Here is a 27,714-nt window from a genome sequence, read left to right on the forward strand (position 1 = left end):
TTATTTATTTATTTATTTATTTTATTTATTTTATTTGTTCATTTATATTTATTGATTTATTTATTTATGCATTTATTTATTTATTTATTTTTTTTCCTTCTTTTTCTTTTCTTTTCCTTTTTTTTCTTTTCTTTTTCTTCTCTTCTTCCCTTCTTCTTCTTTCTTCTTTCTTCTCCTCCTGCGAGCCGGCGGCGCCGGAGGGGGCCGGGCCGTGGCGGCCGTTGGAGGGGGCGGGGCCGCCGTCGACGGCGAGCCGGGGCCGACGGCGGCCGCGGGAGGGAGCTCGGGCGGGGGCCGTGAGAGGGAGCTCGGACGGGGGCGGGCCATGGGAGGGGGCTCGGGAGGGAAGAGGCCGCGAGAGGGGGCGAGCAGGGGCCGGGGACGGCCGCAGGAGGGAGCTCGGGCAGAGGCGAGCTGTGGTCGGCGGCGGCCGGGCCTTCTTCTTCTTCTTTTTCTTCTGAGAACGGGAGATTAGGAAGGGAAGGGGCACGGGAGGTGGCGGGGCCGCGGGATGGGGCTCGGTAGGGAGCGAGACGGCGCCGGTGGCGACCGCGGGAGGGAGCTCGGGCGGGGACGGGCCGTGGTCGGTGGCGGCTGCCCCTGTTTCTTCTTCTTCTTTTGGGAATGGGAGATCAAAAGGGGCAGGGGCATTTTAATATTCTTAGGGGGCGTTTTCGTCTCATAATAAAGTATTGAAATATGGCTGGACTGATCGTTAAACAACCAGTCAACAGGGATTAAACGTTAAAGACCGGTCAATAAATGTACCGGTGATTAATTTCCCCTAAAAAAAAAAGCTGAAAAAAATATTTTTCTGAAAATTGTAGTTACCTTCATATATTTTAGATTATCATACTACCAAAACTACATATTGCACATATTTTTCGACCAAACATAGCTGCGAGCAAGTGAGCCGCCGCTAACTCCCAACTAGTAGTGCTCTACAATCAACAACCTTTTTGTGGGCACTTGCTAATTGCTACCATAGTTGATTATTGGATCTGCACTACGTAGCATTTAAGTATGGAGCAATTAGAGTCGGCCACTAGCGGGGCCCTCATCATCCACATTGTAGCCTCCAAGGCTATCTATTACAAACCCTCCGACTTGACTCTCTGGCCTTTATCCTTCCTAACTGGATCCCACATGCTTTCTCCTCCCTCATCAACTATACTAGATGATTGTTGCTATCGCTGCTGGCACCGACACTCGAAGAAAGAGGAAAAGGCTTCCACCATCCAATTAATTCATCATCTCATTAGCTGCACCAATGCTATCCCGCACCACCTCCATCACTAGATCTATAAATATAATTTTTCTATAAATTTATTTTTTAAAATTTTATCATTTTTTGACAATATAAATTATATAAAAAATAACCAAACAACCATTATGATAAAATATATTCGATTTAAATTTAGAGTAAATTTGTCACTAAATAAAATATGACAACTACAGTCTCTTGACATTACCGCCCTCATTTATTTCTCTGGTAAACATCCTCGCCTACCTCCCCCCCGCCGCGACGCCGTCCCCTTCTCACCCCAACCGCAATCGCAGCCCACTCCCCATCTCCCGCCGGGGTCCCCTCCCCATTTTAAAGAAAGAGAAGACAGCTAGGATGTCAAGCGTGTCGGTTGGCAATGACGTCCGTGGAATCCATTTGCCTGCCTGGTGATCTAGTCCTGGCTATACTCATCTTCAACGGTGGCCAAAAGCCCAAGCCATGCAACAACTTGTATAAGGCGGTGGTGTTGGTATCGTTAGTTGTGGCCGCGGCGGCGGCTGTGGTGGTTACGGTAATTGCAGCGGCGGTGGCTAATTTCATCTTCTAAACACCGAGTTATCACCTACTTGCCTGTAAATATTTTTTTATGGTGCCACTTCATTCCCTATTCAGCACACCAAAGCCGGCCATGGATTTTATACCGGAACAAATTTATAGATGAGCGATTGAATGAATAAAGGTTTTTTCTTTAGATATAAAAAAAGTTATAACATTAAGCTACAAAAGCTAAAGCCGTTAAAGATGGGGTTGAGAAATTTGGTAACCCAAGCTGACATTATTTAACGACAGGTTTTATCAACTCATTTTGCGACAGAAATCAATGTTTCTAAAATTAATAATTATTATATTTTTACAAATATATATATATATATATATATATATATATATATATATATTATTTCAAAAATTTTATGTCGTCCCCCCGAAAAAATTCCCTGTACTGGAGCAACGGCGGGTCTGGAAAGGGTGGTTCTATATACACCCCCCCCTATTGCTCAGGACACCCCCCAAAAATTAAAAAAAAATTAAATACTCTCTACACCCCCCCATTTGCTAAGGACACCCCTAAAAAATTAAAAATTTCTAAATTACCCCCCACCCTCCCCACCCCCTCACCTAAATTGCTCTCTACACCCCCCAAACCCCCCCACCCCGCTCTTCCCCTCCAAAACACCTCGCCAACGCCCAAAACCCCCCCGTTCCCCCTTCTCCCTCTCGTCGCCGGCATTCTCCCGATCTCCGACCACCTCGCCGGCTTCTCTCGGAACCACCTCGCCGGCTTCTCCCGAAATTTTTTTTTTCACGGTTCGTGCTCCGTTCGGCACTGGATCGCCGAACAAAAGGTTTCTGTTCGGCTGAACAGTGCCGGACAGAAGCCTTCTGTTCGGCACTGTGCAGCCGAACAGATCTGTTCGGCACTGTGCAGCCGAACAGATCTGTTCGGCACTGTGCAGCCGAACAGATCTGTTCGGTTGAGGGTTGCCGAACAGAAGGCTTCTGTTCGGCACTGTTCAGCCGAACAGAAGCCTTTTGTTCGGCGATCCAGTGCCGAACGGAGCACGAACCGTGAAAAAAAAAAATTTCGGGAGAAGCCGGCGAGGTGGTTCCGGGAGAAGCCGGCGAGGTGGTCGGAGATCGGGAGAATGCCGGCGACGAGAGGGAGAAGGGGGAACGGGGGAGGAGGGGTTTAAGGGTGGTTTGAGGGGTGTTTTTTTTTTTTTCTTTTCAAAACGAAACGGAGGAGGAGGAAGGGGGGGTGTATGAGAAAATTTTAAGGGCAATATGGTAATTACACTAAAGGTTAGATTGGGTATTTTTTTTTTGGTTTTTGGGGGGTGTCCTGAGCAATAGGGGGGGTGTATATAGAACTACCCGTCTGGAAAGGGTCCTGCGCTCCGCGGGCCAACCTAACAACCAATAGTTGGTTCACACGTCAACTGAGCCGCTAAAAATATTTTTTCTATTTCAAAAATATTTGCTCTAAAAAAAGGAAAATATTTGTGGCGACAACGATTTGGAAAAAAAGAAAACAGACAAATAAATAGGGCAGGGCCAAGCCCAAATCGAAGAACTAGCGCGGGCAAAGGGAAGGAAGGCGGGAGCAATTATCCTCTTTGTTCGTTTCCCTTCCTTCGTTACTTTGGAATTATCTGAGTTTTTTTTTTTAATTAAAGCTCTGGATACCGGGGTTCAGTTACCGCCGACATATTCCCCCTTGCCCTAAATGTAGATCTAAATCCTTTCCTGGATCCGATCGCAGGACCAACCAATCTTCCCCTGCCGGACCTGGAATGATGGGCGGAGATCCGGCGGTGGTCGTGGACGGTGGGTCTCGGGCCGGATGCTAGATGCTTCTCAGCAGATCCGTCTGTTCTTGGGTCGCCCAGCTTCTCGCCTGCATGGGGTAAGTAGGATCGTCTCCTCTTCTCTCTCACCCGATCTCTTCCGTTTTCTTCTTCTTCTTCTTCTTCTTTCCTTTGCCTCTGGATCTCGGCTTTCTTGGCTTCGAAGCGAAACGCCAAGAATCTTCGTAGTTTCCGTGCCTTCCTTTTTCACGAAAAGATAAACCAAAAAATAAATTCTGTGCTTTTGTTGAAACCTTCTTCAGTAGAACTTGGTTTATCTTCCTGGACGATTGTGGCATATATGCTGACGGGGAGGAGGACTTGGTCTGGAATGAAGTCGATTTCCTCGTTTTTTGGGGTGCGGGTTTTCATGGAGAGTCTCGGGGCAAGATGGGTCTCTGTTCTCAGTTTAAGATGGATCGATAGGTTCTTCGTTGCAACTCTTTTAAGCTCGGTCATGAAATTAGTGAAATCCTATATTAAACATGTAACGAGAAGCAGTTACAGATTGCTATCAAAGGTTGCGTCGTGCATCCTATAATATATATCTTGTACCAGATCAGATCATCTTTGATGATTTCAGTATTCATTTAGACGTAGAAGCATACTCCGAGATAGTATTTTTTTCATAGCATATGCCACGTTTCATCCACTTGACTATGATCATGCACGCCAGATGAAAAAGAGCATCATCACAATATTCTGGACGGATTTAATCAAATCCCGTTCTGGGTTCAGGAAATTAGGTTTTTTCTGTTCCTGGCGCTTGTTTAGATGTTAGTAAAATATATGTTCTAATTTCATGTTCATGGGAGGTGTTTGGTTTTAAATCGATACTGAGGACTCCAAGTAGAGGTTTTATAGTTAATGCATGCTATTGGTAATCTCTATGCAACTTCTCCCAGTGTACCAATGATTTTCTTTCAACATTTTTTTACAGATCATTTTGTTTGTGTTATTGTTCATACCATTGCTTTGAATAGTATCTCAGGAGTTCATAATACCTTATATAATGTCATTAATGATTCTTTATACTTGTACCCATGGCAACATACTTTCTATTATCAACAAAAAATTGTACTCACAACATCCTTTGGGGGGATATGGGGAGAATAGAAAACTCTCGTTCAATGATTTTCTATCATCTATCATCATAGTCATATGCAATCACATAAAAATTGATTGGAGGGTCAGGTATTCTATGCCATATGCTTCGACATGCTGGCAATATGCAATTTTCTGAGCAATTAAAGTCTTTGTGGTGGCCCATGCGAAACATTGGAATGTGTCATGATGAAAATCTCACATAAATTTGACAAGCTTTCTTAGGCTTGCTTAATACCTTACAACCTTTCAGAATGGCTCATATTATTCCTTTATTATTTGCATTTTGCAAAAATCAGTTCGGTCTCCAGAATATTGTGTTAGGGATGTTGGAACAGTTTGATATATTTTGGACTCCGGTCTTTTAAGGTGAACAAGTGATGGGTGGTGCTTGCTTGATTTCAAATTTCCATATCATGGGATTTCATAAGGTGCCACTTCTTGTTTGCCTTCTAGGATAAAGATAGTGTGATACTCCATGAGCGAATTACATTCTTTATATTCTCATTTTTTTGAAATTAAGGGCAACTAAGTTTTTTTTCCCACTGATTTGAGTAAGAGTTTGAGGTGTAGAGGCAGGCCGCTTGGCACAGGAAAACTCAGACCAGGATTTTCTTATTTCTTTAATCTTGACACTTCTTCTATGATATGAGTCATATAAAGATAGTTAAGGACTATGTAAAAAATGCTTATTTTAGAAACTCAGGAAGAAAATGCCTCTATGATGTTTCTTTCCTTTCTGTTATATATTTTATCTCTATGAATTTTGTTTCTTGAAACTGATTCTAATTGTTTACATGGTTAAACCTGATTTGTAACAGAGCAGAGGTTGTCTTGGATGCTGTGCTAAGCCCACTCCAATTATTGCAGTGGATGAGCCCTCAAAGGGTTTGAAAATCCAAGGCCGGACTATTAAAAAAACCAGCGTGTCTGAGGATTTTTGGAGTACGAGCACACATGAGATGGAAAACAGTGGAGTGCAGTCTCAGAGGAGCATATCTTCAATTAGCACATCAGTGCAAAACCTTGATCACCATGGAGCAGGAAGCGCCAGCAACGCTTCTGAATTTGTGAATCATGGTAAATGAAAATTTAATCTTTAGATCTTGTATTGCTAATTTTACTTGGTGTAGCAGGCTGTGCTACCTAGGCACTCGTGTTCAGCTCTAAAAACCCATGCTCGGATGCTTATAAAGTTCTATGATTGCCACTTTTAAAGAGACTTGAACTCTTCCAACGATAAATTTGACCCTCCATTTTCATGCTATAAGTGAGTATTTTTTTTTGGGTCATTGGTCAAGGATCATTTTTCTTATATTCTTAGGTTAATTGGAAAGTCCGAATGAGAAACATGTATATTGAAAGACCTTAACAAATAATATCTTCTTAATATTTACTTTTGATGTTTGAGTAAAGAAGATTAAAAATATAATTTAGTTAACATTATAATTTATCCTATATATCCCTATCTCCTTTTTTTTTTCCCTTCTTGCCAAGTCAGATACTTGGATATGTGCCCGAATCTGATTCTCGTATCCGTATCTATGCAACATTTGTAGCAAGGGTACTTAGTCATTACCTGTTCGCTTTGCTCTTCGCATCCTTTTTCTGTCCTAGAATTTTGAAGTTATTGGCATGTTGAATGGAATTAATGTGAAGAGTAATCAAGGGAAAGGTTAATCATGGTAAATAAATAAAGAATACCAATAGAAATTCCTCTAAGAGGAATTGGTGCTTGTCATTCATTCTAAATTCTGTGTTGTTGGTATCTTGATGACCAATATAAAATAAATATCAGCGGAAAGCTAGAGTCCTTTTTATCTGACTAGAAAAGATTACAATCTGTTATCACTGAAAAACATGGTCATGTTCTTTAAAGTTTCTTGTAGTTTTTGTGTTTACATGCTTCGCCTCCTCATTTTATAGTCTATGAACTGTCATTGTATATCTTTCCCTCAGCATTATTGAATTAAATGTTTGCAGATGGAGAGGGAAGCATCAAAGTGTAAGGTAACCAAATGAGATGTGTTACATGAACTTCTCTGGCAAATTTTAGGCTAAATTTGTTGCCGAAATAATGTTAGTTTGGGTTAAAAATCGCGCAAGCAAATGGCATGATTTTTTGTTATAAATGCTACTCAAGAAGCAGGGAAGATATTATGTGCTTGCTGACACTATGGAAATAGATGTATCTATGCTTTGTATGTTTAGCATTTGGAACATGTATATTGCAGGTCTTCTTCTCTGGAATCAAACCAGACAGCAATGGACTGGAAATAGAAGGCCTGAGACCCGGCCGCAACAGGTCCGGGAACCCAGATTAAGGTATGTGTCAATACTCTATATTCATGCTAGATTAAGTACTTTTGTACGATTATCTGCATCATATTATTTCTTGCTCAGCAGATCTAGAGTAAATAAGCTGGCAGCCACAATAGTTTTCTGAAATTTATTCATATCCCTGCATATCTTTACTTGTAGTACCCTAGAGCCAATACTGATTTGAGACTGCTTTGGCGATGTTCGCTATAATTTTTTAACTTATATTACTTAAGCCAGAAACAATTATCGGAGGTTTTTCCGGTAAAAACAAAATTTATTGCTAGTGAACTTGCTGATATCACTTGACGTGTGTTTATTTTTTGCTCTTTTCGGGTTTTTAATGCGCTCTCCCTGAGGAGACATAAGCATGCTAATTTGTTCAAGGATTTTATTTGGTCCTTTTGTTGATGATCACTAATGAAGGTTAAGGAGGCTTTGCCAAATTAGTTGCATGCTGCTCTTTACTGCAGTGATTACCCCAGAGCACCTATGCCTGTAATAAACGCTTATCAATCCCTTGCATGTTATATAAGAGAGTTGAAGCCAGCAAAGTACACTCAATTCACACGTCATTTTTTCAATCATTCCACCATATGTTTATTCCTCCCATCAGCATCACATATTGACCTGTTCAGCGAATGCTGTCTTCAGTTACATGTTAACAAAAAATAATTGTAAAAATTGTTGTTCTCATGCTAGCTTAACATGAAAACCAAAATGCAATGTCTTTTATGCGTTTATAGTTGACCTACGATCTGGGCAATAAGGCCTGCTCTGAGAGATCTAAGAAAGCTATTTTGTTGTTGTGTATCAGCTAGGTGACGCCATTAGTACCCTGTAGTTTGATTTGGTAATATTATTGGTGGTCGCCAACTTCCTTGGTGTATAGTGCCCTGCCAACTTTAGACAATCTGGAAGAGCTCCTTGATTCCTGTCTAAGCAAGACTACATCTGTAAAATTGGCTGCATTTTACTGATCCTATATCATACAGATCATTTGATCATTAGCTGTTGTCTTGAATTATGATCACGAGCTGCTAAAGATCAGGAAGATTTCCTGGAACCGGAAAAAAAGAGAGAGAGTATACTGCCAATTTCTCAGCTCCATTTTAGATTTCTTATACTTGTACCAAATTCTTCAACATCTGTGACTGCAGTTGGGATGCGACATATGACAATTTGCTGGGGACCAACAAGCCATTTCCACAGCCCATCCCTCTATCTGTAAGACGTTCAATTTGCGATGCATTAGGTTGTAGAACTGGATAGCATTTCCAGAGTCTGATTTTTTTTTTTTTTGGGGGGGGGTGGGGGGGGGGGCTTGCTTCTTGTGGTGGCAGGAGATGGTAGATTTCCTTGTGGACGTCTGGGAGCAGGAGGGTATGTATGATTAGGCAAAACAAGTTTCTTTAGATGTTGTGTGGACCGTCAAGCAGATGGGGACTCCTGGAGATGGACTTCGATAGTGCTACGGACGAAGGGTATCCCTTCCACATCAATTGTTATATGTATGCTACCGCTGATATCTTTATAGTTATTCTCTTCTTAATGTCCTCCATCCTCTTGTAGCAAGTTATCTCTTCAGCATTGTCGTGAGCCTTAGAGCAGGGCTTCGCCCTGCTTAGCCTTATTGTATGTTTCACCGATTGACAAGTTGCTAGACTGGTGTCATCACCTTCTGCTCGGCACAAAGCTATTTCATGGCATGCACGTAGAAATCACTTTGCTGATGCTGAATCTATGATCCACGTTGCCGTCCAACCAGTGATGTGTGCCCCAGTATTGTCGTGCCAGAGTGTCGGAAGGAGATTTGGCTTCTGCTAGAAATTCTGATGCGGGTGTCCATAGTTTTCCACTATGGTCGACGATGTTGGACTCAGAATCCTGTGATGGCATACCCAGCTTTTTGCCAGGTCGGGTCGGGTTAATGTTGGTTCAATTGGAGAATGCGATATACTGGAGAATGCCTGCTGCCATTGGCAGGCCTGTTTGGATGGAATGCAATAGGGAGAGGGAAGCTGGAATGGGCAAGAGAAAAGTTCATTCTCTCTTGTTTGGTCAGAAATTGAATAGAAGATAAAAAAAAAAGGGGCTAATATCGTTGGCAAGTCAAGAGAGAGAAAAAGGTACGGGAGATGAAGGGATTTCTCTCCAAACTTTTTTTTTTCTACCCATCTCTCTAAAGATAGGGAAATTTTTCTTTTTTATTCTTTTCGAGAATTTTTTTTTCTTCCTCTTCGGCATTCTTGGATGGAAGGGATTCTTCCTTTCTCTTATCTTCGCATTTCTTTTCTTTTTCTCCTATCCCTTATTCTACCTGCCGGGATAGAGTGTGTTGGTGTTAATTGGTGCGATGTATCAAAGTTTGGTCTGATTTGTCTACAACCGTTATTCTTGGATGGAAGGGATTCTTCCTTTCTCTTATCTTCGCATTCCTTTTCTTTTTCTCCTATCCCTTGTCCTAACTGTCGGGATAGAGTGTGTTGGCGTTAATTGGTGCGATGTATCAAAGTTTGGTCTGATTTATCTACAACCGTTATTCTTGGATGGAAGGGATTCTTCCTTTCTCTTATCTTCGCATTCCTTTTCTTTTTCTCCTATCCCTTGTCCTAACTGTCGGGATAGAGTGTGTTGGCGTTAATTGGTGCGATGTATGAAAGGTTGGTCTGATTTGTCTACAACCACGAGAGAGAGAAAATTAAGGAAGTATTTATTTATTGAATCAGTCGGGTCAAGGCGAACCGGCAGCGCTAATCTAAAAACCGTCGAAACGGATGAGCTTATCAAGACGATGCGATACGAGACGCTTGCTGCGGGCATGATGCCTATTCTGGTTCGTTCCAGAACGCTCTGCATGTAGCTCCCGTTGTGCTGGACCTTTTTGCTCTCTTAAGTTCTCAATAATTGATGATGACGATGATTGAGGGGTCCTCCATCATCTTCAATGCTGAGAAAGTTCCGGGCCCTTCTCTTCTCTTCTCTTCCCTTCTGGATCCCTCTCTTACTCTCTACTCCATGCTTCCCCCAACCCTTTTCCTGCTGCGTTATATATTTGGGCGGCTCTCAGCCTCACCTCGCAACAAGCAGCAGCAAAGCATCAGGAATCGCTTGTGTCCGTCCCCTCCTCCCTTCTCATCTTGTTCTGCCGCCGAGGGAGTCCGAGCGAGCTACAGCTTCTTCGGCTTGAAACTTCTTGGTGCTGTTGTGTTGCACGAATGGCTCTGGCTCGTATGTGTCTGAGTAGCACCCCTCTCCTCCGCGGCCGGCGCTCCTTCCCATTGTCTGCGGTTAGTACCGCTCGGGGAGGCAGCATGGATATTGATTTCGGAGCGCCTTCCTCGTATTCTGCTGTCCCCGATCATCCCTCTTCTCCAAAACGGGAAGACGAGAAGAAAGGCGGGGAGGTCGCGCCGGCGGAGTCATCATCGGCTCCTGCTCGTCGCAGAAGTGGGCTGCTCTCGAGCCAGCCCTGGGACCTCATTCCCTTCCGTTTCCACAACATTGGTATATCTTCTGTATGCATGTCTGCTTACACCTCGCTTTTTGTGCTTTGGTAATTTTAGCGGCATATCCATATAGCATCACTACTGCATTGACATCCTGGGAGCGTGTTACGAGAGTTTCAGAACTAACCCAACGGTCTCAGATCCATCGTTACTATGAGGATTAGGTCTTGGCAGCATCATTTTGTCCGGCCTTGGTTGGTGTTGCGCTGTTGCTCTAGTGTTTCTGCGTCGTATCGGACAAATTTGGACTGAGAATATAAAAATCAGAAGAACGGAGAACGAAGACCACCATAAAACTCCGTAATTGTTAAAATTATGTCTCGTACGATGCTTTGTCGACTGTGCTTCTATCAAACGAATGAATTAAAACACTTTATTACTAGGTGTAGATTGGTTTGTGTGTTGCAGCTGAGGGATGCGAAGATATGTATTTGTTTGTTTGTTTTTCTAATCTATCCTCCTCTCTTATACATTTTAAGGCAAAATCTCACACACAAAAAAATCCTGAATCCTCAACGAAATATTTGAAAAGGAACTAGAAAAAGAAAAACCCTTGCGACCCTTTTTCCAATTTTTTTTAGTTGATGGCTGAAAAAGGAAATCAGTCTTGAACCCATGACATGGACATCGTAAAGTATTAAGGCACATGCCACTATAGAAGGTTGAAAACCAATCGCTATGCTGTAATTGTTATACAATTGAATGCGCGCATACGAAATTTCTTTTAAGTTTTTTGTTTTTTTGTGAAATCTATTCTCTGTCCGGTAGGGTTGGGGAACGCACTATGGCAAGTGTCCGAGAATTTGAATAGATTATTGGAGAACTGGGCACCCTCTCGTTTCCTTGGTCGTATGAAGGAAGTCAAAGACTGCTACAAACTACGTTATGAGGTGCCGGGGCTAAGGAAGGAAGACATGAGGATCACAGTGGAAGATAGATTTCTGGTGATCACAGGAGAGCGCAAGGAGGAAGAGGATGACTCTGACGAGGAGGGTGGTTGGTACTCCAAAAGATACGGATACTACAATACTAGCTTACTGTTGCCGGATGATGCCAAAGTGGAAGAGATCAAGGCGGAGGTTAAAGATGGGATTCTCTGCATTACTATACCTAGGAACGAAGAGAAGAAACGAAATGTTAGAGAGGTCAAAATCCAGTAGCATCTTGTATTTGTCGCAGCAGTTCTGCGGTTGCGACATGTTACAGTACATGTTCCTCATTCCAGGCTACGTAGCAACGCTTATGTGAGAAAGTACCAACGTTTTGGGTGTTTTTGTCTTTTAAGCTGTTTCTGGCTGATGTTCTTGATAAATGAAGTGTTCGTGCTGGAGGTTCAACTGTGTCCTTATTTCGTTTCTCATAATTTTCCTTTTATAGCGTTTCCCTGGAAATAATGCCCTGTTTTGCTCCACGGAACATCTCCTTTGTCTTCTAGTAGGGATTTGTGGCCAATAAATTGTCTGGCGACGCGAGGAAGGTGTAGGTTTTTTATTTCTCATTTTTTAAAAGTTTATTTTTTCATTCCTATTTTTTTTTCTCTATAGATCCGGAGAGCTAATTCTACCTTTTATTCTGTACCACCTCGCCTCTTGAGGGTTGATTTTGACCCGGCCCGAACCTCCGTCTACATTCGGGCAAATTTTAAATAGTCCATTGGATTCCAGGAGAGAGAGGGATCATCAATGATTTCGGATTTGAATCTTGGCTGTTCATCCCTAGATACTGGGATCCAAATAATTATAGCGCATGCGGGTTTCCCTCTCTTTGCCTCAGAAAGAAGGCAGGCAGGCAGGCAGGCGTGCATGAATGGAAATAATGTTTTGAGTTAGGGCTCTCTCTAAATCTGGGAGATTCCAATCTTGCAATCATAACCGTCCAAAGATAAATGTATCGCACGTATGTATGGGGTTTTCATGATCATGGACGCAATGGTTGTGCGGACGGTTGTGATTACAATAATGGACCGCTCTGCTTGGTCCTCAAATGTTGGCTCCATTGATTGGAGGACCTAGATAATTCTCATTCAGAAGGAGAATTCTGCAAAGATATTTTGCAACCTTGGATGCGCGGCCAGTTTTGGTTTACCAGCGCGCATGGGTATATGGTCGATCCCATAACTAAACGAGCTTAGTTTACCTCCATAAGACAAATTCATGTGTGACAAATAAAGGTTGCTACAAAAATCATTACCCACGTCCTTATTCTGAATACACAAAAAAGGAGAAAATTCTTATCCCATTTACAAGCGTCACAATGCAGGATTTGATCAGGCGGAACGTATGCAAGGCTATGTTAGTTAATCGAGTCGCTTCTTGTTCAGTGAGAGAGGTGAGATTGATGAAATTGAACAATTTCGAGCTGGAAGATGGATATCGGCACCAGAAGCAATGCAATGCAGAGAATACATAGGTTTTGCTCGAGTAGTGAAATCTATCCATCCATGATAACATTAGGGTTTCCATTTGCCTAGCACGCAGATGGTGGGATTCCTCGAAGATCAAGATTTACGAGGCGTTCTCACAAATGACAATGCCTCGAGTAGTCAGATTGACGATGAGGCAAGGCAGCATCTATAAGAGAACTTCCTGAGCACCGTGTGCGGCATGACAAGGATGGATTTTGGATTTGGAGAAAGTCGAAGGATGCAATTGGATGAATTATTGTTGCAAAATCTCTGTCATGGTGAAAGATATTATTTGCCGGCATTGCTCGATTACTGGCACTAGATATCCAAGTTTTCGCCATTCTGCTCGACAATGCGTGATCTCTTGGAACTCGATGATAGCATTTTAGAATGTCTAGAAGAGGCATCATTATATCGAATAATGGCGCACGCATTAAGGCGACACGGTGCTACACTACTGGTGTATTGTGAACCAACAACTGCAGGCTATTGCAGGAGCAATATTATGATGCTATGGCTGAAGATTTCCAGCAAGCAGAATGTAAAGACAACAAAGAGGCGTTCATAAATGTCTTGCTAAGTATTGCTTCTTTTGCACCAAAAAAAAGTGCTGCTTCTTTCTTCCAAGCAATGGAGCCTATGCAATTTAGATCCTTCCTCTGGATTATCTATCGAATACGTCTACTTCGTAGGGATCTCCAAAACAGCATATTTGATGCTGAAGTAGCAGCTGGACTGCATAAAGGAAAAAAGGGTATTTCTTCCATGTATACTATTGCTGCCTGCGGAGAATAAAAATTTCCAATCCACTTTTAAAAAGAAAACAAGTCCCTGTCCAGTGACACACTGACACCTAACCATGCACAAGGGCAGACCCTTTACTCACATAAACCAGTATTTTCTCATGGGCAATTATATTGTTGCGCTGTCAAGAGGAACTAGCAGAGCATCAACAAGAGTTCTAATAAAACCTATATATTGGCAGAGAAACTACTTACAAATCTATTACACGAAATGTTATCGATAAACAGTTACCATAGAAATCTGCTTATTACTAATAATTTCCAAGATAGGTGCTTTTCATATATATATATATATATATATATATATATATATATTATATGAAATGAAAAAAAAAATCTTTTTCTTGAATTTTGTCATCCGATACTAATTTCTTTTATTTTCTATGATTATCTTGCAGGCAGATGGAAATGAAAAGGCATCAAGAACTTTCTGAGATCAAACCAGGAGGAAGTTATACCTTAAAACTAAGATTGTTATATGAAGCTCGCCAAATTTATCTGAAGATGGTCTATGCAAATTACAAGACTGATTTTTGGTGATGAACATGCAGGCGTTGAAATTACAAATTTTCTTTATGGTTTAATTAGCAAAAATTAGCAGTGTTTCACCTGATACGGCATAGGGAAAGCAAATTCAGGAAACAATTTTAGGCAAAGATATATATATATAGTCGATCATTGCGCAGGGTTCCTTTTTTACTATATGTCAAATGCAGCCGTTACTCTTATTCCACCAACATTTCAGATAGTTGAAAATAAATATCCAATGACATCAATTTGGAAAAAAGAAAAAGATTGGAGAAATATCAGACAAACACGAGCATTATGCAATAGCCCACAGCATACAACCAGAATTTTGTAGAGCTAGCAAGCCAACAGCATACAATCAGAATAATATGACCTTAGGTAATTTTTGATATCTTCCACCTTGTTTCAAATTTATTAATTTCATCAAAATTTATTAATTTCTTTGAGTAACATATCTATACTCTCAACCATGTATGCTTGTCAATATTGAACAGTTTTGTTCGAAACTAAAGAAGTTCTACCAAAAATTTCAGATGAAAATCTTGATCAATAAAATGACTGAAGCACTTCAGTTCAAGCAGAGGGAGCGAGAATAAAGTTCATTTTGAACAAATTACAAGACGATGCAGATCTTAGGAAAGTTTACGTACTATTTTACTACTTTCTATAAATTAATAACTTACATATAACCTTGTCTATAAGCAGAATATAGCATCAGATAGAGATTCCTTTATCATAAATGAATCCAAGACGGTACATGGCATGCAATTCTTACACCAAAAAAAAAAAGAAGAAAAAATCCAGTGGAGATTATGATAGCTTTTTCACTTGAAACCATTGTGATTCCCAAAGGGCTCGAGCAATTCCAAGGTAGTTGATCAAAATACTAACTCCTAAATTTATTTTTCGTTGCTAACAATAAATATCATTGAAGTTTTGATAGAGATAATATTGGACACCTCAACCTCGGATCGGACCAACCTCGTTGACTTTTGTATAAACTGAGGTAAACAACTTCGGCCCCAGCTGAGGAGCAGCCAGCCGAGGTGCTGATTAGCCAAGGAGCCAATTAACAAGTGCCGACAAGGACTAACAATTCCAGCAACCAGTAGTTTTGGCAGCTCTGCATTTGATGCGCAATTAGTACCGTACGCCGCTCACACGAAATAATACCTATATCGTAAATGTATGATTGGTCGTTGTCTGGCTACTGGCGCACGTTACATCAACTCAAGTAACGACATAATATACTACCCTATATAGAAGGAAAGTCCGGGGGATCTCATGTAAGCAATATGAGATAGGTTGTTTGTTTACTTATAGAAAACTCTATTTTGATGAAACACTCTCCTTTCCATACTATTGCTTCTCTATCCCAATTTAGGCATCAGAGAATTTCCGCTGGAAACTATCTGGCAAACAAACTTCTTGCAGGCCGTTCTCGAAGGAGACTAACTTTCTCTCACCTCAGCTAGCTAGTTCAATTCGGTTTCTGCTGATCTTAGGGTCATCCAAGCTGCGCTCCAACTGCGATCCGAAATTCAGTCGAATAGGTTTGCTATCAAAATTGGCCAAGCGGATGAAATAAGAATGGTACCTCTTACCATATTCGGATAAGTAGAAGAACAAAATCTTGATGCGTACAACAAAAGATTTCATGTCATTAAGTTTGAAGGTCAGATCTGTTTTTAATCATTTATGCTCGTTCGACAATCCTTGACGAGTATGCACACAAATATATGCCATAATAAGGAAACATAACGAGCATTTAATACTATCTCAAGAAGCTACGAAGCACTGAGTACTATTTTTATATGAAATTATTTGACAGGCGTGTAAATCTGACTGCAGTTCAAACTCTTCCAGCAGAACGGTAGAAGCCAAGAGGCAAGAGCTGAATTATGCGATATGAGCATGTACATATTTAATGTCAATACATTTCTAATGCCAAGAGTAATGTGATATGAACTTCTACTATTTTGATACATAATTAAAAGGCAACTTAAGTGTTTTATATAATTTAAGGCGTAAACCTAACACCCCCAATGTAAGGATTACCATATGTTTTCATTCTACCTTTTGATGAATGAAAACCAGAAGTCTTGATACATTTTACTGGAGTAGTAATTCTAGTATACCAGCAGTTTGTAGTTGCCTCAAAAGAAAAAAAGATATTGCAATTTGTGTTCAGAACATGAAAAAAAAAAAGAGAAAAATTCGGATCCTTCAAAGTGAAGCCAGAACTCTTTTCTGCATGGCCAATAGAATTAGAGGTTTGTATGATTTTTATGTTACTACCAAAACCTGGTCTGCCTATTTGGAGATGTGGAGGGTATTGATCAATCTGCTACAATGAAAAAAGAAGAGCTGATCTGCACACAAAGTGAAGGAGGCTTGATGATATGACGATGTTGAGGGTGTCGATCGATTTGTTGTGATGGAAGACAAAGCACCAATTTGCACACAAAGAGGAGAATAAGGAGGTCATCAGAGATAATCCGGCCAGGGATCCACCGATACTTAAGTCAGATGGAAAATACAAGATATGGAAAAGACAAAGGAGGAGAGAAAGTGGAGAGCTTGCTGTTTATGTTCGTACCTATAGTTTTGAGCCTTTTTTTATAGCTGAGGAGCTCTGATCTGCTCGAGTTGGGCTCTTTAGAAATTAGAATCTCAAGTTAAGTGGAGAACTGTCTCTTGGCTTTCCTTATATAGAGTTTTTAAGTGCTAACTTGTGATCGGCATGTTGGATTTAGACCATATCATTTAGGTTACATTTTTCCACCATGTCATGAGGACTTCAAATTTATCGTCCGGTGTTTTTATTGTTCTATACAAAATATTCTTGGTATAAATTAGTAGGCATGCTGGAGTTGGCGGCTTTCCCCTCCATTTACTTTTTGTTTGGTACATAAGCAGCGACCAGTTGAAACTAAAAGAAAGCGAAAAAAGCTACTACATCGCATCAGAGTACACTAGTCCCTTAACCCCCTCCATATACATCAGCAATGAGGCCAGAGATGGCCACAGATAGTCGATCTCCTTGTTTGAGCAGAAAGTCAGCACGAATTGTATTGCCTAGCAAGCCATTTTGCAGGCTGATTCCCTGTGAGAGGAATACGAGCACAGCTACCAAAACTGTTGCCGGTAGCATCTCTCTCTCATCATAAGGTGCAAATTATGCTATCGTTACTAGTGGACTGTATATATATAAACATATAAAAAGGAGTCATCTGTGCTTACGTAGACGCATGGACGTGCCAGTATCATAGACGAGAAGAAAGAAAAAAAAAACACGAGGTCCATCGCCATTCAAATACCCCCCAGATGATACATTAAACTAAACTAAAAGCTTGGTCCAGCAACGCAACGCAGCGCAACAAACCGCGTGTAGAGGAAGACCCGGGTGCTCGCTCTCCAATTGCTCCAGTTTTCCACCATGTGGAGGGAGTCGTCGTCTCGCAGTCTTATATGGCAAAACGAAATGGTGATTTGAAGGCTATCACCTTCCATCCTCCCTGCCAACTTTGAATTCTTTGAACCTGGAAGCCAGTTGGGAGCCCAGATTCCTCCCCCCGCGGGCGCTCTGGCCATAGAAAAATAAAATGGATAGAGAGAGGGGAAAAAGAAATCTCGCCCCTGTTTCACTCTCTTTTTTTCATCGGATGACTCCGCAGAGACTTTCGCCGCTGCGCGAGTTCTGCGACCGACCAGTAGGAGTCCTGGGATCCACCTGCTCCACGAGGGGAAAGAGGCCACGTCAATCATTTTGGGACACCGAGGACCAAAACGGGGGACGAGGCAGCTGGGAGAGAAACAACGAGGAGAGCGGGGGCCAGAAAGGAACGGAATGGAATTAAAAAAAAAAAGAAAAGGGAAAAACGGAATATCGAATGGCTCAGCATGGGGGGGACGAACCAACCGGATGAGGGGGAATAGAAAGAGCGCTGGTTAGGTGGTGCGTGAGAGAGAGAGAGAGAGAGAGAGAGAAGGAGGAGGAAACGGTGGTTTCGGAACGGATGCGATGCACCTGGGCGATTACGTGGTGACTATCATTTGTGCCCATCTCTCTCTCTCTCGTCGGGCGGGCGGCCACTTGTACACAACATCACTCTCTCTTTCTCTCTCCTGTACTCTCTACTGTACTCTTCTACGCCCTAGAAATCGAATCCGTCCGTTCCTCGTCCCTTCCTGTCGCCATCTCAATCTCATCTCATCCTATCAATCCATCCCCCCTCAACCCTCCCCGCTTTTGATAAAAAGAAAAATAAAGCAGCAAGGGGAGAGCCGGTAGACCATCAAACCTCTTCCTCCTCCTCGGATCGTGATTTTTTTTTTTTCCGATTTTTGCCCTGTCTATCCTATCGGACTAGGGTTTCTTCGATGAGAGCGGGGATTCTTGCCGTGTGATGCATTCAGCGGCCGAAGGATTGGCGGATCCTGTGGTGGCGGTGTCCTTCCTCCTGATCTTCCTCTTTCTTCTTGATCTTTTCTTGTTTTCGTCGGTGGTTGGTTCCGGCTCCTCCTCGGGGGTGCAGCGATGCCGGCGCTCGTCAACTATGGAGGTATTCCCCGGATGTTCCCTTCCTCCTCTCGCTTCCTTGTTGATGGGGCTTTGGATCCAGAACTAGATCTGTTTCTTTGCTTGACCTGAGGCCTTCAAAGGAGTTTCTGCCTGCTTATCGGACGAGCTTACATCCGATTTTCAAGTTCTTGCTCGAATATTTGTTCTGACAATATCTATCCCTCTTTTCTTTCCCTTTTTCCGCGCTCTCAGTTTCATTTATCTTATTTTATTTTAGATTTTTCGTTTTTTCGCCCTCTCTCTCTCCATATGTTTCTTTTGTTTTTTTGTTTTTTTTGTTTTGAAATTCAAGATGGATGGGCCGATCTGTCGATTTGTTCTCCTCTACGACTTCGTTGTTTTTCTCTTTGCACTTGGTTTAGGCTGTATACCTCTGGATTGATATTAGGGTTCTGATTTAAGATTGTTCTTCACCTTCTGATGATTTAATTGTTTCTCTACGCCTTTGGTGCGGACCGGCTTGGGATTCTCGTAATTTTTGACGTTTCTGGTTTTGATTGAAGTTTGTTCTTCTGATGATTTAGTTGTTTTGTTGCCTGCGCTTGCTTTTGGTGCAGATCGGCTTGGCATTTTCGAGATTGTTTGACGATTCTGGACCGTAGATCGATACTTGTTTTCTTTATGCGGTTTTGCAGATCTGGAATTTGTAGGTCTAGTATTCGTGGCTTTTGATTATTAGCTTTCAAACATGCCGATCTCTTCTTCTCCAGGAGTTGTTTTATCAAGTAGAGAATCACCTAAAATTGTAGGTCAAGGTCCTTCTTCCTCTGTGATGGATCTATAGTTTTTGTGTGTGTGTGTGTTTTTTTTTTCTTTGTTGGGAGGAAGGGGAGGGGCGGGGGGATTGGGAGGGAGTTACGGTTTTCATCATCATCTTCCTCCTTCCTGTTGTTCTGTTATTTAAAGCCCGGTAGCAAACGTTAGAGGTACACGGATATTCATGGAACTCACCGTTCTTTTTCCTTTTTCTTATTCTCAGGAACCGATGATCTCTGCTCTGAGGGACCTCTCATCTCGAACCTCATGGATTCGAGCTGCCTCTTGTCTATCGCTTCTAACGTTGATGTCTTCTTCCCGCCTCGCAAGAGGTCACGGATCACGGCTCCTTTCATCTTTAAAGGAGGAGAGAAGGGCGCTGAGAAGCAAAAGCAGCAGCCCTGCTCCATCGATGTTCTTCCTGACGAGTGCCTCTTCGAGATCCTCCGGCGGTTGCCAGGAAATAAGGAGAGGAGCAACTCTGCTTGTGTATCCAAGCGTTGGCTTATGCTCCTGAGCAGCATCCGGGCTTCTGAGATGGCTGCTCACAAGAAAAATGGCGCCAGCAGTGGTGAAACTCTGAAGAAACCTTTGCCTGATCTGAACACTTCTGCGAGTACGGACGAGGAAAAGGAATTCGAGAGCACTGGCTATCTTGCCCGGAAGTTAAAAGCAAAGGATGCCACAGATGTTAGACTTGCGGCTATGGCTGTTGGCACCTGTGGCCATGGTGGGCTGGGTAAGCTTTACATTGAAGGAAGCAATGCAACTCGTCCGGTCACCGATATTGGACTATCTGCTGTAGCCCGTGGTTGCCCTTCCCTACGGGTTCTGTCGATGTGGAATGTTCCCTTCATCAGTGACATCGGCCTATCTGAGATTGGGAGTGGATGTCCTATGCTGGAAAAGCTTGACCTCTGCCGGTGTCCTTTAATCTCAGATAAGGGTTTGATAGCTGTTGCTCAGAAGTGTCCCAACTTGACATCTCTAATGATAGAATCTTGCTTGAGCATAGGGAATGAGTGCCTGCAGGCTATGGGCCGCTGCTGCCCAAAGCTGAAGTCCATTGTTATCAAGGACTGCCCACTTGTTGGTGACCAAGGAGTTGCAAGCCTGGTCTCTGCAGCTTCATCTTTCCTGGCCAGGATAAGGCTTGAGAATGTGAATATCACTGATGTGTCTCTTGCTGTCATTGGGCACTATGGGAAGGCTGTTGCTGATCTAGCACTTACGGGTCTCCAGTGCGTGAGCGAGAGGGGTTTCTGGGTCATGGGCAATGCTTTTGGCTTGGAGAACATGAAGTCCATCTTGATCAACTCTTGCCGTGGGGTTACTGATCTGGGCCTTGAGGCCATTGCAAAGAGTTGCCCGAATCTGAAGCAGCTGTGTCTCCGCAGGTGCTGCCATCTGTCAGATGCTGGCCTGAAAGCTTTTGCCATGACAGCTAGGGCACTGGAGAATCTGCATGTGGAGGAGTGTAACCGGATCAGTCTAATTGGTGTTCTTGGCTGTCTTCTGAACTGCAATGAAAAGTTAAGGGCACTATCCTTGGTGAAATGCTTGGGGGTTAAGGATATAAGTTTTTGCACAGCTCCACTCCCCTCATGCATGTCTCTTCGATCCTTGACCATCCGTGACTGCCCCGGTTTCACTGGTGCTAGCTTAGCAGTGGTTGGGAAGATCTGCCCCCAGTTGCAGCATGTAGATTTGAGCGGCCTAGTTGGTGCCACTGATGCAGGCCTTTTGCCTCTGATTGAGAGTTCAGAGGCGGGATTAGTTACAGTCAATTTGAGTGGCTGTGTTGATCTGACGGATGCTGTTGTTACTGCACTAGTGAAGGCACATGGAACTACTCTCCAGATGCTTAATCTTGAAGGCTGTAAGAAGGTTACTGATAAGAGCCTCTTGGTGATTGCTGACAGTTGTTCTTTGCTCGATGATCTTGATATGTCAAGGTGCATGATTGGGGATTATGGTGTTGCAATCTTGGCATCTGCAAGTCAGCTTAAGCTGCGAGTCCTCTCTCTGGCCGGCTGTTCTAAGCTGACCCAAAAGAGTCTGCCGCTCTTGGGAAACATGGGCAGATCCTTGGTCGGGCTGAACCTCCAAAACTGTAAGCTGATCAGTACTCAAGGGATTGGAGCGCTGGAGGAGAAACTCTGGTGGTGCGATATCCTTTACTAGTACAAAGGAGAGATGGGTTGCAGGAGATTCTTTGGTCAGTCGGTTGATGGGGGTCTCCAGCACCAGATGACAGATAAAAGCAGCGGTAGTATCAGCAGTTTTAAAATTCCGGTTGGTTCTTGGCTCGTGTCATAGGCAGTGGGCTTTCTTCTGTCACAGGACTAGGTTGTTTTCCAGGGACCTTTGGCCAGTATTGATTTTTTGCAGGGTCTCCTCTTTTACAGGGGAAGCCTGTTTCAGAGGTGTTTGGCTGCCACTGATTGGCTACAGCTTTCCTCTAGCCTGGTCTCGGTTCTTGAGATTACAACTTTGCCTAGCCCTGGTTCATAGTGCTTGGAATCTCTGCTTGTTTTTGCCATTTCTAGGTGCCCCTTTTTAGAGGGTCCTGGTTATGTATCGCTGGGGCAGTGGCATCTGTGGCTGCTCTGTCTGGTGTTTTAGCCGGTCCTCATTGGTAGTACACGCTCGTGTCTGAAGTTTCAATCAGGTCTTCTAGGTGTTGTTCCAGGTTGGGCTCATGTCCTCTGGGTAGGATCTGTTTGGTTCTGTTAGTGTTGGACTTGTCTGGTTGCTTTTGCACAGTTCTTTTTGGTTGCCTGAGGTTTATGGGGCTTCGGTTATTTGGCAGCACATACTTGGAGCGTGCCATGACAGCCTTGTTTGGTTGTTTTTTTCCCGGAGCTCTACTTTTGCAGGCTGATGGTTGAGGACTGTAATCTTTGCAATCTTTCTTAAAGTGAGTAATTCTTATGTTGTATGTCCAGTGTTTAGTGTTTTCAGAGACTGGTTCGGAAGTTTATGTTTTCTGGTCCTGCTTTTTATGAATGTGAAGTTCTGCTCTTGCATCCGGTTTGGAATACCTTACAGTGCGACTTGGGGATTTTTGCACCGTTATTCTGGTTTACATTGGGAGACATTCAAAGAATGATCGGAATGTTGTTCAGTGATACTTGCTGCTCGCGGTGGCAGGAAACTGTGATAAAATTCTGGTTCTTTTATGTGACATAAGTATGGTATTTTTTATGAACTAAAGCAACTTAAGTTGCAGTCCGGTGTATGATTTTGGGTTCTCTCTTCTTTCCAACGTCCGGAGGGCAGTCTACGGTATGTTGTGACTCGCTGGTTATCTCATGTTTTTAATGACAGCAAGGATTCTCTTATGTTTTGGACGGAACGAGTATTGAGTAGATACTAGAACCCAACTTGTTAGGCTTTTTAGCTACTCTTCATTAGAGGTTATGCAAAGAAGGGAATTAGTTTCTTTTGTTGATGGTGCGACTGTTATGGACACCGAGCCATGTTTCCTCTCATTTTCAATTTTCAGTTGTAAATGTGTTCGCCAGCGGAAACTGACGTTGTATTTGGCTAACGCTTAAATCTTGCTGTATCCGCATTATGCTAGGTATTCCATCTGGTCCTTGCGAAGGTGATCGCTCTGACTCGAAGGTTTGCTTTTACGCCAAAGTCGCGCATCTTTTGAACAATGGGTACAAGGCCTCCTTGCCCTGCTTGTTTGTTGGATGCCAGATCTTTACAGGGTCAAGAGTTCAGACCTCGAAAAGCACACCCTCAGCTCAATTGCATCAGCCCATTCTGATTATGCACCCATCAAACTCATATATCCACAGCAAGCATCAAAACGGCAATTGTTCGTCAGAACAAAATACATGACAAACAAGATGCTCAGGCAGACGGCAAGCCTTGGCAAGAATCTCAAATCATGTGCTGCTCAACATTAACGTGTTCGTCAAAAGATAATAAAAGGGACCAACAAACTTCGCTACCAGTGATTTCATGGATTATCATATACCTACACATCTTGCGACTCCATACAGAATCTATTTAATAATGGCCAACAACAGTTGCACGTCATTTCGAGGAAGGCCTTTGACTTTGAGCGGTGCTCCACAGATAAATACACTGAAATACCTCAAACCGGTTTGATATACCGGTAACGGTGGCAACCATAGCTGGCCCCTTTCATGTTAATCCTCCTCGAATGCACATGGGTTGAGCTTTACCAACAATGATTACATTTGCAACAAACCTCAGAGTTGATCGGCATGCTGTCTCTCAAAAGTAAATCAGCAATTTGCTGTCCTAAGAAGTGAAAGATCTAGCCAGCTGCATCTGTCGGTCTCCAGATGATATGCTCCAGCTTACCACATAAAATGTTGTAGAACTGCATGAACAATAGCCTTACTTTTAGTATGTGATGGTTGCATTATCTTCTATTTTAGCAAGCTGCTATTAGTAAATAGAAGTTAACCAATCAAGAATGAGTTAGATATGAAGCACAGATCTGGTCAAAAAGTTCCATAAAAGGATGTAACAGGGTCTTGCCAACAATTACTAACCCTTTTTACTTCAAGGGAGGGAGACCCCCACCCATTATTTTAGCTTATCCACGTTCAAACCGGGAACCTCAGCTTGTTAGTTGGAAGGTTATCTGTGACAACTAGGGAAAACAAGTTGACAGCCAGTTTAAATTCTAATTTTCTGGCCACCACCCACAAATAGTTACAATATTCCTAGCTTAAGATAGTTTGTAGGTACACCAAAAAAGGTTTTTCTGCTCCTTTTTCTTTTATTGCATACAACATCTCCCATTTATTGTATTTGCAACCCAATACAAATAACAATCAACATTTCCCCAGCAGCCCCCTGGGTTAAGTATCTCTTAACTGGAAAATAAATAGTTGTTATTTAAGGTAGAACCATCGCATACATTACCTAAAGACTTCCATTCTTGAAAGTTGTGTAATACTCTGACAATTTTTCTTAGTTTAGATATCTTCTCTACAGTCTATGTAGAAGATCATTAACGTAGATGAGATAAGACCAGCAAATTGCTACTACAGCAGGGCTCCAAAAAGAAACAGAATTTGTAAGCCCAAGAAACATATACTAACCTTGTGATATTCTAGTGTATCACCAGCAACCTTCCGAACATCCACCATGAAAAGGGAAGAGGCAACTTCAAAAACCTGGCAATAACCAATTCTGAGCAAAGGAAAATGCTTGCATGGTTGTAGTAGATTCACATGGCTGGACAAGTTGAACAATAAAAAAAACAAAATTACCTCCAGGACAACAATAAACTGGCCCATCTTATTCGAGGACACTCCTTCAAGCCTCATCTGCAACCACCAAAAAAAAAGGCCTTGATGAGCAACAGAGAATCTAGCTACCATATGGTTAAATAAGAATATATTACTTGAAACACTCATCTAGCACTGAAGCTAGATGATATATACAAGTTGATTAAACTTGATTATAAATTTGTAAAACAATTAAGCTTTTGTTAAAGAATATGATTGATTTGCTGATAAAGTGCTTCTTATCGTACAAGGATGGTTTATTGGTTGATCAAGATTCTAAAGGTTTTTCCAAGATATAAACACAAATGGTCTTGGGAATATCTCAGCAGATGTAAAGCATTATTCTTAGATCTTGAAAGACTAACATAATATAATGTGTTTCCATGCCGTATACACCTTTCACTTAAGATCTTGCAGAAAGAAAGTAGAATCTTTAGTTTAAAAATCAACATATACAGTAATGCTTGTGTTTTGCATGAATGCAAACATCACAGATCAAAATATGGGACCTTTTGACAACATGCAGCATTATTGGTTTGAGATGTCCCCATTAAGGAGCAGGTCCTGGATGCAAGTTGTAGCCTTGTAGGTGCAAAAAGGAGAGAGAAGACAATGGGAAGGTTTGCATGAAAGTAGTAAAAAGGCATTTCAGCAATCTTATAAAACTTTTGGGAATTGGGCATGGGCAGGATTCTTAGGCATTTTAGGACAATAAAACAAATCTCTAGACCAAACAATCCAAGGAATTGATGTAGGACGATAGCAGCTAGGGTTGCTTATATGCGACCTGAAAGATGGTAGATCATGAGTCGACCCTAAGCAAACCCGAGTCAACCTGAAAGATAGACGAGTTGAACTTTGAAGTGTCTGTTATTTTCTTTTTCAAAGGATAATAATGGATGGCAATTATTCTAGTGGTCTTAAGGGAACGAATAAGAGCAAAATAAACTGCTTATAAATTAATCAGATCAAAGATTGGTTATCAACTGTATAACATAAGTAGTTAGAATATGGAATAATAGGAAAAATAGGATAGCAATAGAATAAAGATAGAAGAATCAAAGGAAAGATGAAAATGATGAAATAAAGTGAGAATAACAGAAGGGGAGGGAATACAGCCTAATCTTGGTTTCTTTTCTTTCTTCCAATCAAATCCATCTCTCATAAGAGAGGATTACAACCTTTATACAGACTCACCTCTAACAACATTAAATCTTGACCCTTGAACTCAAAATAAAATCTAGCCATCAATTAAAATATAAGGAGACAAAAATCTAAAAGAAACAAAAGCCCCTAAGAAGTTGCTTCTACAATACCATGAATAGTTCCTACTACAGTACCATGAATAGTACATGGTACAGTTATGCTGCAACAACTTGGCATTAAGACTCTTTAGACATTTTACAAAATAACGACCGATTGGATATTTTAAACTACTACTGAATCATTCACTTCCACTGCATGTGTCTCGTCCTCAAGATGATATATATGTCTTTCAAAGTTTGATCCACCATTGGATCCCCAAAATTTGATTGTGAAGAACCATACAAAATTTTCTCAGAACCAATTGATTGTTCTAACGCCCATCAATTGACAACTAAGAAGCTATAAATCCTTCATTTGTTTGTGATGTTTGACATATACAGCAAATCATCAAGGAATGGATTATCATATTGCTGGAGCTCGGACATAGACCCTTGGAGTGATGACATGATTTTGCCACAAGTTCTTTGTATTTTGATTTTCTATTGCCAAAACATTAAACGAATCATTAACTGCAGGATTCTCATTGACAAATCATTGATTACAAGTTCTTGATAAGGATTGCAAGTTAAGCACAGTTATTAAACCTAGACTAGAGATTGACCCAGCCAATAGAGAAAGGGAGAGATAGAAAGAAATAGAGAGAGAGATCTAAGCACAATAAAATAAAGAAGTCAACATTTTTCATTTTTGAAATACCTCAAAGCTTGCTTACAAAGGACTTCACTCCTAAGACATATGAGTCACTCACACTATCTTCACAAGTCTCACTTCAACCTCTCACCAACCTCCACTTCTCCTCTCATGGGCGACTTTTTATATAGACTTAGAGAGCCTTCATGGAGGTGACAAGTGTCATTCAATTGGATACATACAAGGACTCACAAGACTGACATCTAGACACATGGCAACTGACTTGGGAACTAAGGCAACCCTTGCCCTTGCCTACTTAGAAACTTATCTATATAGGAGGACACATGTCTCATTCCTTGGGACACAAGTCTCTATATGGTAGTCAAACTTGGTCAATATAGTCCAAACAAGAGAATACTTTTTCTCTTAAGTGGTGACTCATCAACCTTGGTCATCAAGGTCTCATGCAAGGAGACACATGTCCACTCACATGAGGGAATCCAAGTGGCCTTCTTCTTTTATTCACTCACATGACCGTTATAATAATAATAATTTGATAGGCATAACATGCACTCAAATTCTATTGAAATGAAAAGGAACATTCCAAGAATCTATACTTTCTAGCCTATGACCCTCGTCACTCAAAACTTTGACAAGACTGCCCTTATAACTGGGCTTATATTTTTCTTTTTTTTTTCCCTTTTGCCCTGGTCACTCTAGTCCAACCACCAGGTCAATTAGTCGAACCGGGCTTTGATTTAAAATAAAGTAAATCACAAAATCCCATTGAGGTTTACATTTATTACATCTACACCCAATAGTTTGTAAAACCTATACTTACACCCGGTTAAATTAACGGCGTTAATGAAACTATTTACTTCACGTAAAAAGT

General features: G+C 41.8%; 4 protein-coding genes across 7 annotated transcripts in view; 3 read left to right on the forward strand and 1 right to left on the reverse strand.

The window, feature by feature from the left end:
* The first annotated feature begins 3,295 nt into the window (after positions 1 to 3,295).
* LOC103708743 lies at positions 3,296 to 8,765 on the forward strand. 4 transcript variants are annotated; one of them, XM_039128753.1, is made up of 6 exons: positions 3,296 to 3,404; positions 3,549 to 3,692; positions 5,559 to 5,817; positions 6,972 to 7,062; positions 8,217 to 8,283; positions 8,365 to 8,765. In XM_039128753.1, exons 2-6 carry the CDS (start codon positions 3,630 to 3,632, stop codon positions 8,407 to 8,409), a joined length of 525 nt encoding a protein of 174 aa, XP_038984681.1. In that variant the 5' UTR covers positions 3,296 to 3,404; positions 3,549 to 3,629; the 3' UTR covers positions 8,410 to 8,765. The 4 variants fall into 4 exon arrangements, with proteins under 4 accessions (XP_038984681.1, XP_008792026.1, XP_038984682.1 ...); XM_008793804.3 differs by having other exon boundaries at positions 8,400 to 8,765; XM_039128754.1 differs by having other exon boundaries at positions 5,564 to 5,817.
* A 1,322-nt stretch (positions 8,766 to 10,087) lies between these two features.
* On the forward strand, positions 10,088 to 11,913 carry LOC103708742 (26.5 kDa heat shock protein, mitochondrial). The gene is made up of 2 exons (XM_008793803.4): positions 10,088 to 10,563; positions 11,334 to 11,913. Exons 1-2 carry the CDS (start codon positions 10,275 to 10,277, stop codon positions 11,723 to 11,725), a joined length of 681 nt encoding a protein of 226 aa, XP_008792025.2. The 5' UTR covers positions 10,088 to 10,274; the 3' UTR covers positions 11,726 to 11,913.
* A 6,395-nt stretch (positions 11,914 to 18,308) lies between these two features.
* Positions 18,309 to 22,588, forward strand: LOC103708741 (EIN3-binding F-box protein 1-like). The gene is made up of 2 exons (XM_039128755.1): positions 18,309 to 18,865; positions 19,865 to 22,588. Exons 1-2 carry the CDS (start codon positions 18,841 to 18,843, stop codon positions 21,823 to 21,825), a joined length of 1,986 nt encoding a protein of 661 aa, XP_038984683.1. The 5' UTR covers positions 18,309 to 18,840; the 3' UTR covers positions 21,826 to 22,588.
* A 923-nt stretch (positions 22,589 to 23,511) lies between these two features.
* Positions 23,512 to 27,714, reverse strand: part of LOC103708740 (CBL-interacting protein kinase 24-like) — a 34,615-nt gene continuing 30,412 nt past the window's right edge. The window contains exons 12-14 of the mRNA XM_008793799.4: positions 24,909 to 24,965; positions 24,738 to 24,812; positions 23,512 to 24,007 (exon numbers count right to left, since the gene is read on the reverse strand). Coding sequence (XP_008792021.1) covers positions 23,942 to 24,007; positions 24,738 to 24,812; positions 24,909 to 24,965 — 198 coding nt within the window. The 3' untranslated portion in view covers positions 23,512 to 23,941. The remainder of the gene's footprint in view (positions 24,008 to 24,737; positions 24,813 to 24,908; positions 24,966 to 27,714) is intronic.

This window comes from Phoenix dactylifera, chromosome 8 (genome assembly GCF_009389715.1).
Source record: "Phoenix dactylifera cultivar Barhee BC4 chromosome 8, palm_55x_up_171113_PBpolish2nd_filt_p, whole genome shotgun sequence".
NCBI lineage: Eukaryota > Viridiplantae > Streptophyta > Magnoliopsida > Arecales > Arecaceae > Phoenix > Phoenix dactylifera.